At 35.5% G+C, this 16670-nt stretch overlaps 5 protein-coding genes across 6 annotated transcripts; 2 read left to right on the top strand and 3 right to left on the bottom strand.

Annotated features, from left to right (window-relative positions):
* The first annotated feature begins 208 nt into the window (after positions 1–208).
* On the top strand, positions 209–1792 carry LOC145214562 (mitochondrial import receptor subunit TOM20 homolog). Its single transcript, XM_080083115.1, has 4 exons — positions 209–437; positions 789–838; positions 906–1130; positions 1460–1792. The coding sequence occupies exons 1-4, from the start codon at positions 308–310 to the stop codon at positions 1547–1549; spliced, it is 495 nt and encodes a 164-aa protein (XP_079939241.1). The 5' UTR covers positions 209–307; the 3' UTR covers positions 1550–1792.
* Positions 1793–1821: 29 nt separating this feature from the next.
* LOC145214559 (endoplasmic reticulum membrane protein complex subunit 7-like) lies at positions 1822–4268 on the bottom strand. Its single transcript, XM_080083113.1, has 3 exons — positions 4064–4268; positions 3022–3280; positions 1822–2346 (listed from the first exon to the last, which is right to left on the bottom strand). The coding sequence occupies exons 1-3, from the start codon at positions 4213–4215 to the stop codon at positions 2119–2121; spliced, it is 639 nt and encodes a 212-aa protein (XP_079939239.1). The 5' UTR covers positions 4216–4268; the 3' UTR covers positions 1822–2118.
* Positions 4269–4335: 67 nt separating this feature from the next.
* On the bottom strand, positions 4336–6687 carry LOC145214561 (uncharacterized). Its single transcript, XM_080083114.1, has 4 exons — positions 6501–6687; positions 5485–5595; positions 4757–4813; positions 4336–4693 (listed from the first exon to the last, which is right to left on the bottom strand). The coding sequence occupies exons 1-4, from the start codon at positions 6581–6583 to the stop codon at positions 4414–4416; spliced, it is 531 nt and encodes a 176-aa protein (XP_079939240.1). The 5' UTR covers positions 6584–6687; the 3' UTR covers positions 4336–4413.
* Positions 6688–8194: 1507 nt separating this feature from the next.
* Positions 8195–12341, bottom strand: LOC145214377 (unconventional prefoldin RPB5 interactor 1-like). The gene is made up of 10 exons (XM_080082891.1): positions 12223–12341; positions 12084–12159; positions 11873–11951; positions 11459–11563; positions 11067–11222; positions 10265–10381; positions 9927–9997; positions 9745–9856; positions 8581–8667; positions 8195–8514 (listed from the first exon to the last, which is right to left on the bottom strand). Exons 2-10 carry the CDS (start codon positions 12149–12151, stop codon positions 8398–8400), a joined length of 912 nt encoding a protein of 303 aa, XP_079939017.1. The 5' UTR covers positions 12152–12159; positions 12223–12341; the 3' UTR covers positions 8195–8397.
* A 54-nt stretch (positions 12342–12395) lies between these two features.
* On the top strand, positions 12396–16515 carry LOC145214374 (uncharacterized). Of its 2 annotated transcripts, none has more exons than XM_080082886.1 (7): positions 12396–12520; positions 12792–12903; positions 13284–13354; positions 13676–13763; positions 14106–14195; positions 14617–14690; positions 15248–16515. In XM_080082886.1, the coding sequence occupies exons 2-7, from the start codon at positions 12804–12806 to the stop codon at positions 16115–16117; spliced, it is 1293 nt and encodes a 430-aa protein (XP_079939012.1). In that variant the 5' UTR covers positions 12396–12520; positions 12792–12803; the 3' UTR covers positions 16118–16515. The 2 variants fall into 2 exon arrangements, with proteins under 2 accessions (XP_079939012.1, XP_079939014.1); XM_080082888.1 differs by having other exon boundaries at positions 12804–12903.
* The last annotated feature ends 155 nt before the right edge of the window (positions 16516–16670 follow it).

Here is a 16670-nt window from a genome sequence, read left to right on the forward strand (position 1 = left end):
AAAAATGGGAACATAAAATAGATTTTGTGACATTGTAAAAAAAATGGAAACTTCACTGCCGCCCACTAGCGGATCCAAATAAGCCATGTGATGTTGTTTTTTGTTGCTTGTTCATGATATTAATTAATTTCATTTTGTCTTGTACTGCTGTAAAATATTGTTCTTTAGAGAATGGTGATATGTTTTAAACTTGGGTATGAAAATGCAGATAAGTTGAATAAACCTTGCAACGTTAGATAAATAGGGTTTTCACATAATATCCTTATAAGGATAGTTGTGCATTGTACTTTGCAGCAGCCCTGTAACAATGATAGACATGAATAAAAACACAGTATTAGCGATTGCCGGTGTATGCGGGACAGCATTTGTTGGATATTGTATTTATTTCGATCGAAAAAGACGAAGTGATCCAGATTTCAGAAGAAAACTCAAAGAAAGTGAGTAATTATTATTTGTTTCTCTTACTGCGTTGTTCTTATTTGCTTCCATAAACATTTAGTATTGTTGAGGCCGTACATCATTTTAAGCATTATAAACTTGCTACAACCATCACAAACTTAACTGACACTCTATCACTAATGATGGCATGAGCAGTTGAATAATAAAACATGCTGCTTTTAAGTCTATTTGGGCTGTCATTTTTTTAAAGTTTTTAAACAAATCTGTGTATAGTGTTCCAAACTTGTTTGGTTCCGCGAACATTCACATTAAAGTTGTACTAATATAATTTGATTTATTTGTTAAAATTTTCCAAAACATTTTTTGGTGTTAAACATCTTTTTTCATAGGAAGACAAAAGCAACAGAAAACAAACACGTCGTCTGGAGCAAGTGCACCAGTGAGTATTTCAAAGCTTTCAAAAATTTAGTTTTACCTAGTTTTCATGACCCTTAAACTTTTTTCAGCTTCCCGATCTGCGAGATGTGGAAGCTGTCCAAAAGTTTTTCATCGAAGAAGTTCAAAAAGGAGAAGAATTACTGGGTCAGGGAAATTACCAGGAAGCCGTGGAACACTTAACCAACGCCGTGGCAGTTTGTGGTCAACCTCAGCAATTGCTTCAAATTCTTCAGCAAACTTTGCCACAACCTGTGTTCGCGATGCTACTTGAAAGATTACCTTCCATAAGCCAGGTTGGTTTGATGGTGTTTGTGTTTATATTGGTTCCTAGTGTTTGACATTGCCTATTTGTAATAGCAGTTTCATGTAGAAAGTGGTAATATCAGAAACATTAATACTTTTAAAATAAACAAGTTGCTCTCTGCTGCTCTGCTCGTTAGTTGCTAAGGTTATAGTGTGTAAGTAAGATCTGTACACATTCCTTCTCTAATTAATTGCACACTGAATTGCAATGATATTAAAAGGTTATGACCTGAATCAACTATACTGCACAAAAACTGTACGGTATATATAGCAAATGTTAAGTATGGAAATCCTAGAATGTTTAATATTTCTATTTTAGAGGCTTTCCGGTGCAAACCCAGCAGCTCAAGCAAAGAAGGACGAAGCACCAAGTGGCGCCACAATAACAGATGTTGATGATCTTGAATGAACACTTTTTATTTTTTCTGTACATCTGTTTTATCCGACTGCAAAGTGCAAGTCAATTGACATTAGCTTCAGGACAAAGAGAACATAATAGCTCATTGCAAAACATTTGCAACAGACATTTTTTCACTCAAATTGTTATTTTACATTTATGAGTCTCCTTTGAAAAGACATACACTTTGTAAATTTGAACAAAATTTTGCGTGTTCATTCAATGGCTTTAATAAATAAGAATTCCATTGTTTCATATCTGCAGCTTAATGTCCAACACAAAAACACCGTTTACTATTTATTTCAAATCAAAAACGAAAATATTAACAACATTGTGGTTAAAGTTTGAGCGGCAATGTATTTTTTGATCTGAGAATTGCGAGAAGTTATGATTTCCATTCAAATAAAACAGTTACCTAAAAAAGTTGGGAAATGGGACAAAAAATGCAGAAACAGAAGCAAGGTTCGAAGCATCTGTGAAATAAATAATATTAGTGGTAAATGTTGCAGACCCCATCAGAAATCACGTTCAACAAAAAACACTTTGGTTTATTTTTATTGTTCGAGGAAGCCGACACCAAACTATTTCTGTTTCTTGGACTTTATTGATTTAGTGGAACTGGCTGATTTTTTTGATGGTCCACTTTTGAAAAAGTTAGTGACAGCTTCAGACAAGTCCGGCATCTGGCTTTGACCAGGGTTGAACATTTTCATTGATTCTTCCATCTCCTTTCTCACTTCTGGATCAGAAGTGTTCATCATTTTGGGAAGAACAACCAGAATCAGCATCGGCAAGACCATCATTAAAACCTGGACACAAATTTAATGTAATCAATAGGCATCCAAGAGATATTATAGATGCGAGCTTCTTTATAGAAGGTTAAGATCAGTGATTCTCACCCACGGCTCCCAACCACTTATTTTGCGGCCCTTACCAGATCTTAGAAAATCAATGCAGCCTATTTAAACAATATTCAACCCAATCAATCTATTACCGAGAAATGTTATGCACAAAGGTAATTGTTAATTGTAATGTGTCTCATAAGTCAGAATCAGTGAGATTTCTGCAGCTATTCTGATTCTTGTTGTTTGGTATAAATCCTGCATTCTTTTTTGCATCTCCTTGTCGACTTGAAAAACTACCTTTTGGCCCTGACCATGAAAAAGTTTGAGAATACTGGTTTACTCAATATATAATTGGAATGCTTTTGTGGAGCCATTTTTTAAACAATGAGAGTGGGAAGAGGGCTTTTAGGGTCAACACGTTTTTACTTTATTGTAGCTGAATAACAGTAGATTTTCTAATCCCCCCAAAAACAAAATAGGCATTTAACCAGCATTATATCATCCAAAAAAACCTAACCCTTGGTAAAATTTGTTTAATGTTTCTAAAGGTTTTTACAGTAAAAGTTTATGATTGGTCTGGTATTAGACATGATATATAACAGTTGAATTAAATTATTATAACAGTTATAACATCGTTACCATTGGGTTTTTCAGCATGTCAAAAATACTGAATTTCTCCCGTTCCTGGAAGTATTTGGTTAAACCAATCGGCTTTAAATCCACCGGATATTTCAGCAACGAAACTGCGCTTGGTTTCACGAGGTTCAATTTTCTGGCACGAACATTTCCCTTTGTTGACAATTCAACCCGGATTGGTTCGAAGAAGTAAACTGGTGAAACAACTTCGAGAACATATGACCCAGATGGGATGTTGTGTACAACAAATGAGCCATCATTTCTGTGAAATACAATACACTGGATAAAAAATTTGTTGAGAACTTAAAAAAAAACAGCCCAATAGCAATAGGTTCTAATTTTGTTGACAAACTCTCACCCCAAAAGGACTAGACTTTCTTTACATCTACAGTTGGTACACTATTTAGGGCATAAGGCAGGGGTTCTTAACCTGGGGTACGTGTACCCTTTGGGGGTATGAAGCACCAAAGCAGGGGGTACGACATGCAGGGTGAAATGATATGCTATTTAGGCATACTTGTGAAGAATGTGTAACAAGTTACTTTGTTATGAACCGTATCCAGAACGGTTTAGTTTTGTAGTACTTACAATATTGTTTTCATGCATGCATTTAACACCCAAGTTATACATACACTGAGTTTAATTGTTACAATTTTATTTACTTCCGTTGGCCATTTTAGACAGGGGTTACTGGAAAATGTTAGCTCAAAAGGTTGAGAAACACTGCCATAAGGCATAAAGTATATATTCTGTAGAACTTTAAATAATTTATAAACCACAGTTTAGAGTTCGCCAACATGTATACATATATGCTCATATGTGCTTGTGACAAACAAGATAAACTTTTGATTGCAACATACTGTATCGTGAGATTGATTTAGGTAACAAAAAAAGTCAAAATCTGGTTTTAGCTTTATCACACACACTCGAGTTTGTGATTGCATTTGCAGTTTGTTCAAACATTTATTTAGTGGAACAGGTGTCAATATGTCACAAAATTTTATAGCGTAACAGTGCTTGAAAAACACTGGTGTAGTTAACTTACTTAATAAAGCCTCTATACGTCCCGTCATCTACCAAAACTCTTGTCTCCTCCAGCGCTTTTCCACTTGGTATAGAAACCTTTCCTTCTATTTTAAATGCGGTACATAAAGACACGCACAACAACAATAACAAACAATCAATTCTTCTGTACATTTTTGTTGTTCTTATTTCGTCAAATAATTTTTCCTTCAGTGTTCACTGAGGCGTGTTAACACTTTGCCACTCGGAGCGCAAAAGAGCAAGTTTTCAAGCCTTTCATAGAAATATAATTTATTTGCAAAAAAGTATCAGAAGATATGTAATGTGTTGAAAAATAATACACAAATGCATATTTCAGATAAAGACTATTCTTCAGTTTGAGGTTAAGCTGTAATTTTCGAGTTTTTGTTTAGCTTCGTCCGATAAAACTACGTCATTATTTCCGTTGTTTCCCCTAAAGTTAATTGTTTGCGTTCCAACAACAGACGCTTCTGTTTCGTAACAATCAGTTTCGAGCTGTGAACGATCGTCGTTTTCGAACCACTCATGGTCGTTGGCGCCAAAAAAGGCCACGTGTATTTTGAAGGTCGTTGAGGTCACGTCGCTTGTCGCAAATCCGGCCAGCAGTGGTTGCGGGTATTTTAGGGGTCGACTGCAAAAACGCGTAGGTTCAATTAAGGTTTGTGACGTCACAATACGAGTACGACGTATTTACCTTTGTTTTAGGTCACTTGCAGTCAACAGAGGTTGAATCAAGTCGTTCTCTAATTGTCTGTTCAAGAAAGAACAAAATATGTCCAGTTTGTGTTTTTATACTCAGTAGCCGCAACAACACTAATATATGCAAATTTTTGCGACATGTCTTTGCGCGTCACACTGAATAACAACCGATTAAAATGTTTGTTGCATTTTCTCGTATTTGCAATGAAGCGTTATTTGCAATTTTTAGCGTGGTTAAAAAATATTTTTCATATTTCCTGCTGTGTTATGTTTTTTTTTCATAAAACACACTGAATTTTTCTGTAAAATTACCAAAACAATGCTTAAAAACTTGACTTAGGTTGCACAAAGACTTTTTCCAATAGTAAAATAACTAAAATCAATTGCATTTCATAACTTGTTACAAAAGTTTGCAAGAACTGCTAAATTAAACAAGTCGAGCTATAGAATAAAGTCATATTTGTGTTTCAAAAGTATTTCTTCTGAACGTGCTATTATCTCGAAATATTCGATTGTGCGAGTTCAAACACAATGCGGACCAGAGTTGCAAGTCGGGCCGGGCTTTTTGGGCCGGGTTCGGGTTCGTGCGGGGTTCGGGCTTACACTTTCGGGTTCGGGCCGGGTTCGGGCTCAAATTTCGGGCCCGCTTGCAACTCTAATGCGGACAAACTAAAATTTGTCTAGAGAAATAATATACTATTTGGAGGCACATGTAAGCCTTACTTTGGTAAAATGCGCTGAGTAAAGGTGGTCATGCAGTTGTACAAGACAGTGTCCTTCACGTGACCTTGAAGGTCGTTGTCACGCCAACGCAGTTGCACTGGAGTAAACCGCCTATAGAAATTAACAAAAAGTTTAAATAACTAGACACAGGTTTCAGCGATTCACCCTATATGTACAATTGCTAATTTTTTGGTGTTTTTAAATCGTCACTTCAAATACCTACCACAGTATGCCAAGCCTATTGACGGCGTTATACCGAAACTGCTGGTCACCAAACATTCACCACCATATGGCAAGGCGTAGGCTAGAAAAATCTGGCCTGCGGTGGGATTCGAACCCACGACAGGAGTCTTTCTGGGACTCGCGCTTTTTTAACTGAGCTACACAAGCTCATTGGTGAAAGTAGCGACATGTTAATTTAAATAGCCATGTTTGTCAAGCTTGGCGCTTTGTATGTAATTTTTTTTCATATTTTGGTTCCAATTTACGGTAGAAAAAAGGCAATGAAAAATGACCAGAATTTGTCCTCGCGAAGGGGTTCGAAGCGGGAAAAAAGAAACTAAAAATCGAATAATAATCTCTCAGATAAAAACGAAAAAAGAATTGGCTTTAGCTCAAATACTTGGGCTGATCTGTTTCTTATTATGGCACGATTTGGTTGCAGCGATTAAAATAACTACTTGACTAATAAGCCAATATATGTGAGTGAAACGTAGCGATTTTAGTAAACATAGTATAATTATACGCTTAAGCGTCTTGTATGGGATGTCGAAACATCGATTAATTATTTATAATTCAAACTGGTGGAAGAGCAATACTCGTTTATACATTATATTGCAATAAGCAAAATCTTACTTATAATGGTTTTAACTATATTTTGTTTATCTAGTTAAGTTTGCTGTAAACTAAATAACGATTAAAACCTCAAATAAGTTTAAAGAAGGGTCGTTGTATTTTGCCGAATACTTAGACTTGTTTATCATAGATTAAAATAATTTTATGTGATACCAACCCACCTGTAGCTACATCTTTGCCAATACGCGTCAGTTGACTTAAATCTTCTTGCAAGTTGAAACCACGAAGCAGTTTTCACGTTCATCTCAGCAGCAAATCAATACAATCCTTCAGCTCAAATGTAACAAGTGTTCGTTTTGTACAATTCGCGCATTATGTACGCGTAGTTCGCATAACGGTTACGTCAAAGTTGCTGCGTAGGCCGGTAGTTCGTATTAATAACACATATTTAGCATTATGACTGATGCGTCACCACATACGTAATCGGCAAAGTGAAAAAGACCGCGTCACTTGTGGGTTAAAGGTGTCATTGGTGCATTAGTTGTTCGCAGGTCAGTCTGCCCCAATTTTGGTGGTTTCACTTAATTTAGAGCTACCATATGTGAGTGGAACAATTTGAGGACAACTTTTTGTTTCACTCGAACCCAGGACACTCCCGGGGACGAATCCCGATCAAGTTTTTTTTTGATATCTGTACATGGGTCAGGCGCGCAAGGCCATTTGGCCTTTGTTATTTTGTCACCAAATACATTTCTCTAAACCACACTGGCGCCATATTTCATTTCATGAAACCGTGTATCAAAAACCGCACCCTGTTCGCCGAAATAAGGAAAAATCGTACAAATTGCTTTCAATCATTACTTTTTTCAAACTGCTCGTCTGACGAATCTACCCCCAGCACGTAAAGTGCTTTCTCGTCTGAACTGGAGGTGACTTGTCCGCTTTTCCTGGAGACGACTTGACTCATAATAAGGTGAAGTTTACCCTCAAGTTTCGACAAACGACCTTGAGTCTGAGATCGAACACTCATAAGTTGGTAAACACTGCCTCATAGAAATCATTGCAAACATCCCGAAAAACAACAAACCTTCTTCCAACACATAAAGTGCTTTCTCGTCTGAACTGGATGTGACTTGCTCGCTTTTCCTGGAGACGACTTGACTCATAATAAGGTGCAAGTTTCGACAAACGACCTTGAGTTTGAGCACTCATCAGTTGGTGAAGTTCGTTGAGTAAAGAAAATATGTCAGGTAATGATAAAAGGTGCGATGTTACCTGGACATATTCGTCTACTATTTTGTTTGCAGGCAAGCTTTAACGTATGCAAGTCATACTCCGGTTTATTGTTAGTGTTGCAAGTCGTATTATAACTGTTTTGTAGTGGTTGTTGTCAGATCAATTCCTATCTTCCTGTTCTTGTGCATTTGCGACTTGTGTTAATACGTTTTCATTCACCATGCGATATCAACTGGAATCAACCCTTGCGTGGACTAGCAGCCGTACCGTGATCGTTATCAAACACAGTTAATACGGTGAAAATGATTGTAGTTTTTAAAATGTTTTGTTGTCAGCACAGAGTTGTAAACGGACCCGAATCCTGGTCCGAACCCGAAACGTTTTTTCAAAGCCAGTTTTGACCCGAAAGTTTGATTGACAGGCCTATAATAAAGAAGACATGCATAATGGACAATGGCTTGAACAAGTCGGTTTAAGGCTGTTGCACGTTATAGGTAAAGTCCAGCAAGTAGCTACATAGCTAGGTAATCCATATTTAAAAAAATTGCATAAATAAAGTCAGGCCCCGAATCAATCCAGTTTGTTAAAAATCCAAAGCCCGAATCCGGCAGACTTACCCTGTATTAAACTGAATGATTCGGGGTACATTACTCAACAGTGGCTACATGTCACAAAAATATACATTTATTCATTTATTTTCCGTCATATGTGCATTTCAGTTTGCTGTAAACAAATATGAAAATGATTCAGTGATCACATTCACACGAATGGCGCTAACCCGGTCAAAGAGTCACTTGCACGTTTAAAACAATAAACACAAACATCACATCTATTGTGATATGTGACGTAATAACCTGTTGGTTATGACGTCACATTCGCGGGTCATCTGGTTCGGTCCGATTTAAACTTGGACATTTTTCGGGGTTTATCTCTAGTGTTGCTCTGTTTCGCTATCCAGGACGGTTTGTGTTCAACAACCACTTGTGACAATGGAGTGTTCTGAAACCATAATCACCATTGTTCATGTTAAACTCGGCCTAATTTAATTAAAAATCAACACCTTACCTTAGCTTCAGTAGCTGATATTGAGCTTTCTTTGTTATTTTGTTGGCTTTTTCCTATATCTCCAGGAGTCATTTCGTTCGAGTTGCACTAAATATTAGAAATTTGCTTTAAAGGCAAACAATAACTAGAAGGGTGGCTTAGCACATATTGCCCTTGCACATACACTATAGCATATTTTGAAACATTAATATATTTCCTACACTTATTTATATTGGGTCCTATATTAGCCATCGTCTTTTATAACCTTGGTTGTTTCTGCAAGCAAAAACTCATGGGTCCCCACGCATGCAAAGTTGTTGATAATGCATTTCAATAGATAAAAATGAGTAAGTAGGATAACTAATTGAGGTTCAATACACACAAACTTAAAAGAAGGAAACCACAATGACTCAATCAATAGTACTGCAAAATTTCAGTCCAATCTGCCAACGTTTAAAATTTCAACCACTAGAGGTGTTTTGATCAACAACTGTTAATGTTTCTGACGTCAAAGGGCTGTTTACAACCCCCGAACTGCAATGGCGCAATGGCGCAATAACGATAATTGGCATACTTTACAAGCTATCCAAATTTTAGTCAATTCTGACATTGTTTACAAACTCACCCCTTTTAGGGGGCTAGTGGGGAAATACTAGGGTTATCCGGACAAACAAAGTGGGATGCACATCTACATAACTACATCTACCGTCTGTGTAAATTTCAGCTAAATCCATCAAACATTTGATAGAAAAACGAGTCGGACAAACTTCGGGGGGAAATACCCATTTTAGGAGGCTAGCGGGGTAAATACTGGAGTTATCAACAAAAACAAAGTGGGATGCACATCTACATAACTACATCTACCATCTGTGTAAATTTCAGCCAAATCCATCAAACATTTAATGGAAAAACGAGTAGAACAAACTTTGGGGAGAAGAAAAATGAAAGAAAAAAAAGAAAAAAACAAAAAACATTTTGAGTAAAATCAATATGTGTCCCCTTCAGGGAAGGGGACCCATAAATATCCTTAAACTACCCTTACAAGAGCTTGGTTACAAAAATTAAAAGTGAAAAAAGCTTTTTTTCACCAGCAATCAGAAGTAAATCAAAACAAATAAGGCCCGTTTCCTGCTTTGAGCAGCAACTAAATATAACTTATGTAAAACTTAACATTAACCTTCCTACCTGATCGGAAACAGGTGAATGTTTAAATCTGATATTCAAGGGAGTTCCGCTGCTTATTTCTTCTGACCATGAAACATTCTTGTCTTTTGTTGATTTTGAGACTGTGGTCGTCCTGTTCAAAAAGTAATTTTGCCTTAGGAAATATCGATTTTCGTTATTTGGCTTTAACATGAAAAATCTACTTGAAATCTGTTTCATCTCCTTCCAGTTTTTCCAGTTCTTCTAATCTTTTCATTAAATCTTCATTTCGCCGCTAAAAATAAAAACAAGGCACTGATAGTAGTTTAAAAAACTCTGACTATTTTTTATGAATATCATAAAATTGGTTTCATAATGTTGTGATGCCCGATTTAAAATAGTTCAGTATAGAAAATACATTGAGCTCTGCATGCATATTTTGTGTTGTCAATAAAAGAAGTTGTTTAATTTTATCAACTGCTAAAGATTATTGTTGTGCAATGACATTATTGATGGTCTGCCAACTATAAACCTGTGAGTGTTACATAACATGAAGGTTCACCTCTAGGAGTTTTGGGGTTTCCGTAACAACAGTAGTTTTCACATTCCTCTGTTCGCCTTCCTTTACTCTGCTGACTCTTTTACGTCGACTTGGGTGAAGATAATCTGCAGGAACTTTCTGTTGAGATTGTAAAATTTAGACACCCCAAGGCAAAAGAAAATGAATCTTTTTAAATCAGAAATTTTCTTATTTGCAACACATCAGAGAATTAGTTTTTCATGAAAGAACATTTTTTTCCAGTACCACCAAGTGAGTCAATATCCATTTATGGGGCTGTTATAAGCTGAGTAATGGCATAAGTCACTTAGGCACTGATAATGCCTAATTTTCCAGGTAGACTCTGTTGACAGACTATAAAGAGGCTGACTCTATTTCAGTTAACATGGGCAATATTTGTGCTGACGGAGAGGTCAACTAAGTGACAGCTATTAGATTGGCGGGCAGGGAAAAGGCCGAGAGTGGGATAAACTCTCAGATGGCACAACTGGTCAGTGATTGGCAAGAAAAGCACTTGCTTTGCATCTGCTTGACATCAGATCTAATTGTGACCAAATGATTTTAATGCCACTAGTGCAATTTTTAAACTATAACAACCCCTGGGTTGACAAGCTTTCAAACCTTATGCACCAGCTTAGTTGTTGTGTCAAAATGATAATGGCTTTGCATGCCAACATTACTTTGTGCATAATTTGTGCCAGGTGATTTTAATATTTAGAAAGCAGACATACTAATATTTGTAATCAGGGTTTGCCAACCCCTGATCTACAGCTTCTCTGTGTAAGGTTTAATTTCAAAATATTACCTCTTTAATTTCAACCACATTTTGTGAACCTTGTTTTCCGTCCGACAAAACTTCATGGGAGAATTCCGTCTTCTTTTCCAGGTTTGATAAAGTTTTACCGAGATCTTCAATATTTTTGTTGATCGCTTGCATTCGATGGTTGATAATCTTTTGGCCCTAAAATATTTTTAATATAATCAAAAAAACCGCTGGGTCTCTAGGTTTTAGAAATTGGTTTCACACTGCTTTGTAAATACTTAGTAAAAGTTTTTAATGCAACAAGAAGCACCCGCTATATTTAAATAGCATTTAAGCTTAGGAAATTAGTTCCTTAATTTTGCAAACAATCTTGATATAATGCATATGGACACAATCATTGTACAATATTTTATCACCTAATAATGTTATTATACCTGACTGCAAGTTACATCAGCAAACCATGAATCCCCGAGATGAACCAGAAGCTCATTAGTGTGAACTAACTGCCCTGGAATAAATGCAAGAGGACCAAATGGAACCTAACAAAGATTTGTTTTTAATCAATACATGGTTTGTTTCTTTGACATGAACAGTCTACAGAAAACTTTTACATAAACAACAGTGGAAAAAGAAATTAAATCTTTGATTAGCAAATAAATTTGTCACTATCACAGGTTAGAGACCTATCAGTTAGAAATAAAGTATTAAACAATTAATTATCACTGTTTTGTGGTAAATATACTCAAAAAAGGATTATAAATTTTTTTAACTAGAAAACACAAACAATTGCTGAACATTTTTAAATTTGGTTGAGTGTTCTAAACAAAAAAAAACACTCCAGAATATACCATAATTTTGTGGGTCATTTTGTCGGGCAGAGTTTTCAATCGATCACTCAGAGTTTTGTAATCATTTTCAACCTTTCTCCTTCAAAAAATCACACATATTGATTAATAAACAGACACAGAAACTTTGCAAACATTATATGCTATGATTAATTTCTAAATGCAATCTTTCATTGCAACAAATAATCTAAATCTACATAAAATGTTTACAAACCAGTGATGAATTTGATGTTTCACTTCATTTTGAGCTTGGGCGTTAGCTGCGTTCAAACGATCCACCATTTCAGAAACTGTTTTTTAAATCGCAATAAATTACTTGTATAATTACTTATTTACTTGCATGAAGAAATAACCTGTCAAATTGTTTGTGAAACAAGCATTTCACTAATTCTTTTCTTACACGCACTTATAACAGATCCTTCATTACAGTTTTATTTGAATTTGCCTCACAAAAAACGTCCAACAAAAAGATCCAAAAAACATGTGTCCCGTAAAAAATCTCTGAGGGAAATCCCCTACTTTTGTGATAGAATGTACAAATCACTCAAGCGTGTCGATGCTCGCGCGATTATTTAAGTTTCTATTGTTAGGTCGCAATATCTTTTTGTTGTTTTTGGACGCGATGCAACAAAGAGGCACGCATTTTTGAAGGTAAGTTACATTTTTGCCTTGACTTTATTTAGCCTCAATGCAATGGCTGGTGTTATCTTGACAATGTTAAGTCTCAAACTCATTGCATTTTGACACCTGCAGGTGAATCACATGTGATTTAGGATAAACAGTAAAAAAAAGTCAGCTACTGTACATATATTTCCTCATATTTCTGTGTTTTATAACCTTAAGATTTTAATACTTTTTTAGGCTAAAACAATAATTTTCCACATAAATCATTAATTGCATTTTCGATCAATTGTGGTATAAGGCTTGGCTTTAGATGCACACGATGGATGACGTTTCATCTCAGTCGATGTCCGAAGCTGAAGTTTACTGGAATTGTGATTCACCGACTCCAACTGCTTGGAGGCGGCACCAAGGTTAGTTAGAGTTGAGCCAAAATTTAAAAGTCAAGCCAATGTTTTATTTGCATTGTCACTTTATCCAATTGTCATTGATAAACAGTTTCATAAAAACAACATATACACCGAAAAAACCCATTGGTTATCAAGTCAAGTGTCCCATTATTTGAATGATGCTTGTAGTATTCTGCAGTAGGATCGCAAGAGCGGCATTTTAACCCGTATGTTAAAAAACTTGACTGCGTAATAGAGCACATTTTTGTCGGCTTTTAAAAGTCAGACAACAACCAATGTAAAGGAAATTTTAAAAATAAGGATGTGAAACTTATTTTTGGTAGTTTGTAATTGCCCTGGTTTAATGTTCTCAGATTTTCTTTATTTTTATCTGTTTTTTCTAGCACCATGCTCCAACGAGCCTCATAGGCGAGGTATTTCACAAGATGTTAAACATATTCAGCATGTGAACAAGGTACACAAATTTTTTACTGTTTTAATTAATCTTTAAATGACTTGTGGTGTTTTGTTTACGATGACATTTTTACTACAGCAAAGAATAAGCTAAAGGTTGCAAATCAAACAATGAGGATTGAATAAAACAAAACAATTAATTTGTTGGTAATTAATTTTTGTTCCACAGAGAAAATAGGGCAAGTTTGAAACATTGTTGGATAAAGAACTTGCTTGTTTGTTAAATAGTAAACCTTTCATTTGCGTTGGAAAACACCATCACGTACATATGCGAGGCAGAACTAGCAAGCACAGTTAATAAGTTTGCTTAAATTTGTTGCAGAAAGTAAAAACAAGTTTGTTTGAAGTTGACAAGAAAAGTTTCGACATTGCAAGAAAGTTGATAAATGAACTCGGAAAACAAAACAATGGTATTTATTTTCTATTTATGAAATTGCTGATTCTAGCAATGTTTTTTTTGTAAACTGTGCTGTACAATAAAATGTGACTTGTTCACAAAATTACCTGCATAATCTATGTTACACTTAAAAGCGGCAAGTAAAGTATTGTGCTTTAATTCTTCGTATCATGGACATGGACAGTTTATCTGTTGTTCTGATTGTGAAGTGTTGGCTTCAGACAAAGCAAAAGTAACATAAAATTTGGTAAATGGTAAATAATTAGGCATATTCAATAACTTCCAGACCCTAGTGGTGGTAGGAAATATTGAACATTACCATTACTTGAATGTATTAAAACAGGTTTTATTTCAGAAATAGACAGTTCACTTGATTCGATATTTGAGAGATCGGGGAACGGTGAACAACTTGGGTCTACAGCAAGCAATGATGTCAAACAAACAGGTATGTGACAGTTTTGGATGTAAATCAGTTTGGCAGACCAACACAGTGAGACGGCCCATCCAGTTTAAGTTGCCTTTGAATTCATTTTCAAATGTTGGCCATGATTATCCGAAGCTGTTTTACTTTTCAATAAGATGACACAGTTTAAAATTTTATCGTATTGATGGCGAATATAATGGCTCAAGTATGGGGAAAAAGCGACACACTCTTTAATTCTAACACTTTGGCAAAGCTATTGTATCATTTTATTAAACGCGCCATAACGAATCAGCCGGTCACGAAGCATTCACCACCATTTGGCAAAACACAGGCTAGAAAAATCTAGCCTAAGGAGAGATTCGAACTTATGACAGGAGTCTTTTCAGGACTTGCGTTCTACAAAAATGAGAGCCAATAATGTTCATAAGTTTGTTATTTTTAGGTGAAGAAGACATTTGGGCAGATGAATTTATGACCGACGAATGTTTGATGCAAAAACTATACGAAATTCAAAAGGTGGGTTTCATTTTTATTCTAAACTTTTTTAAAACTAATTTAAGGGTATGGTGCTTGATTGTTTACATTAGTGCGTGTTTTTGTAAAAGTTACAAATCCATGTTTAGGTTAAGACATATTTTAATTAAGCATGGGAGCTTAATAGTATTCCAATATTTATACAATATTATAATAATGTACAAGTTTCAATGAAAGCCTTTCATACACTTTAGCAGAGGTATTATGTTTACCAACTAAACAAAACTGTGCATTCTGGGTATGGTCCCATAGAAATCACTTATAAAAAACTCCAGACGAAATAAGTTTGACATCATCACTTTGGTTTCCTTCGAGTTTAGTCCAACAACTTAATTCACTTGTTTCTCAATCTTAATCCTCATTTTTTTTGTAGTTTCGGATTCTTTTACAGAAAAGTATTTCTTTGTAGAGATACAAACAGTTCTCTAACATTTTTGATGTTGTATAAATTGGTAAATTGCATTTGAGGTCATAATAAATCTTGTTCTCTCCCAAAACTTTTGTTTTAATGTCTTATATTTTTTACCCTAATTTTTTAGGCTGTTCCATCTGTTTCAACGAGCACCCCACTTCGCCCTACAACAGCGGACAAACAGAAAATAATATCGAGCAATGGAAACTTCAGCACACCGGATGATTGCCTCGAGTTCTTCATGTCAGCAGAAATGAAGGGTGAAAAATCGAAAACAGCTTCACCCGTCTTGAAAAGCAAAATGCAAAAGAAACACAGCGAAATCGCAAATTTCAGCATTACTGATGACATTTTATCACAACTTATAATGGACGACAGCTGGGTGGAATCTTGCAGCAAAACAAAAACTACGACACAAGCGAAGAACAACTCAAATGGAAAAACAGAAAAATCTAATTTTAGAAGTGAAAAATTTTCAGCAAAACAGGATGAAAATAAAAGAACCCAAAATATGGTGAAAGCTGGAACACATACAATGTCGAAAACTGTTGCAAATCAGAACAAACCATCGGGAAAGACTTTTTCAAACAAAGGAGCAACATTGCATTCTAACAAGAGTGGAGCTATGCGTCCAAACCATTCAACCAATATTTACACAGCGAATGTCCTTAAAAACATAAACTCCAAACAAATACCTCAGAAAATAATCCCTCAAAAACCCAACCAGTTTCAGAGCAGAAATTCAATGGTGAAAAACAAAAAGATTGAATCAACCACAAACTCAGCGATTGTAAAAAGAAATGAAACATTAGAAAATCTTTTTGGTGACGACGATGAAGATTTACTTTTACAAGCCGTTGTTTTGTCAGAATCACAAAAATCTTCAGACAAACAAATTTCACCGACAGCTGTTAAACCAAAGAAATGTTCGGCTGATGAAATTGAAAGGAAAAAACAAGAAGCCATTAAACGTCGGCTACAACGAACTCGAAAGTGAATACTTACTCCCTTCTTTAAAAAAAATACCAACCCTTAGTAACACCTAGTGCAAAAGTTTACTCCAATCAAGTCTTTTACAAGCAAATTTCTTTGTCTTTTCTAGTTATTCTCAAATTTGGTTTTATCAGCTAAGAAATTTTTCTGGTCAATAGCAAATTCTAGAATTTATCACACGAAAAAGTTGGATAAAATATTAACCTGAATTATTTTGTGACAAAAGATTTAAAATTTATTAGAAAGATTGGAAACTTTTCACGATTTGTGAGGATGCTTTATTTGTGCATTTTCTGTCTTTTTCTTCCTTTAGCAGTTTCCTTTTTTATTCCTTATTATTGAGGTGAGCTTTATCACCTCTAGTGGCAGGTGCACCAGGATTAAATTCAAAATTCCAATGTTTGTATCTGCTGGGTTCAGGTGGCTTTAATTATCACTGGTGATTTGGTACAAAGTTGAAAAATGCTGGGCACAACTGGTGTGCATGGTCAAATTAGTTTAGAATGAAGTTTAAAAAAACAAACTTTTTAAAAATGTAGATTCCACAACAAGCTTTA

The sequence above is a fragment of the Phallusia mammillata genome, chromosome 2 (genome assembly GCF_965637545.1).
Source record: "Phallusia mammillata chromosome 2, kaPhaMamm4.hap1.1, whole genome shotgun sequence".
NCBI classification, from domain to species: domain Eukaryota; kingdom Metazoa; phylum Chordata; class Ascidiacea; order Phlebobranchia; family Ascidiidae; genus Phallusia; species Phallusia mammillata.

Excerpts from the sequence above, each read along its gene's own strand:
- LOC145214559 (XM_080083113.1), bottom strand. The coding sequence starts at position 4,215 with ATGTACAGAAGAATTGATTGTTTGTTATTGTTGTTGTGCGTGTCTTTA. Across the intron at positions 3,281-4,063 it reads ACGTATAGAGGCTTTATTAA|AAATGATGGCTCATTTGTTG; the intron begins GTAAGTTAACTA and ends TGTATTTCACAG. Across the intron at positions 2,347-3,021 it reads ACATGCTGAAAAACCCAATG|GTTTTAATGATGGTCTTGCC; the intron begins GTAACGATGTTA and ends ATTTGTGTCCAG.
- LOC145214377 (XM_080082891.1), bottom strand. The coding sequence starts at position 12,151 with ATGGTGGATCGTTTGAACGCAGCTAACGCCCAAGCTCAAAATGAAGTG. Across the intron at positions 11,952-12,083 it reads AAACATCAAATTCATCACTG|GAGAAAGGTTGAAAATGATT; the intron begins GTTTGTAAACAT and ends GATTTTTTGAAG. Across the intron at positions 11,564-11,872 it reads AAATGACCCACAAAATTATG|GTTCCATTTGGTCCTCTTGC; the intron begins GTATATTCTGGA and ends AATCTTTGTTAG.
- LOC145214561 (XM_080083114.1), bottom strand. The coding sequence starts at position 6,583 with ATGAACGTGAAAACTGCTTCGTGGTTTCAACTTGCAAGAAGATTTAAG. Across the intron at positions 5,596-6,500 it reads TGGCAAAGATGTAGCTACAG|GCGGTTTACTCCAGTGCAAC; the intron begins GTGGGTTGGTAT and ends TAATTTCTATAG. Across the intron at positions 4,694-4,756 it reads GCAAGTGACCTAAAACAAAG|TCGACCCCTAAAATACCCGC; the intron begins GTAAATACGTCG and ends GCGTTTTTGCAG.
- LOC145214374 (XM_080082886.1), top strand. The coding sequence starts at position 12,804 with ATGCACACGATGGATGACGTTTCATCTCAGTCGATGTCCGAAGCTGAA. Across the intron at positions 13,355-13,675 it reads ATATTCAGCATGTGAACAAG|AAAGTAAAAACAAGTTTGTT; the intron begins GTACACAAATTT and ends AATTTGTTGCAG. Across the intron at positions 14,196-14,616 it reads CAATGATGTCAAACAAACAG|GTGAAGAAGACATTTGGGCA; the intron begins GTATGTGACAGT and ends TGTTATTTTTAG.
- LOC145214562 (XM_080083115.1), top strand. The coding sequence starts at position 308 with ATGATAGACATGAATAAAAACACAGTATTAGCGATTGCCGGTGTATGC. Across the intron at positions 438-788 it reads CAGAAGAAAACTCAAAGAAA|GAAGACAAAAGCAACAGAAA; the intron begins GTGAGTAATTAT and ends CTTTTTTCATAG. Across the intron at positions 1,131-1,459 it reads GATTACCTTCCATAAGCCAG|AGGCTTTCCGGTGCAAACCC; the intron begins GTTGGTTTGATG and ends TTTCTATTTTAG.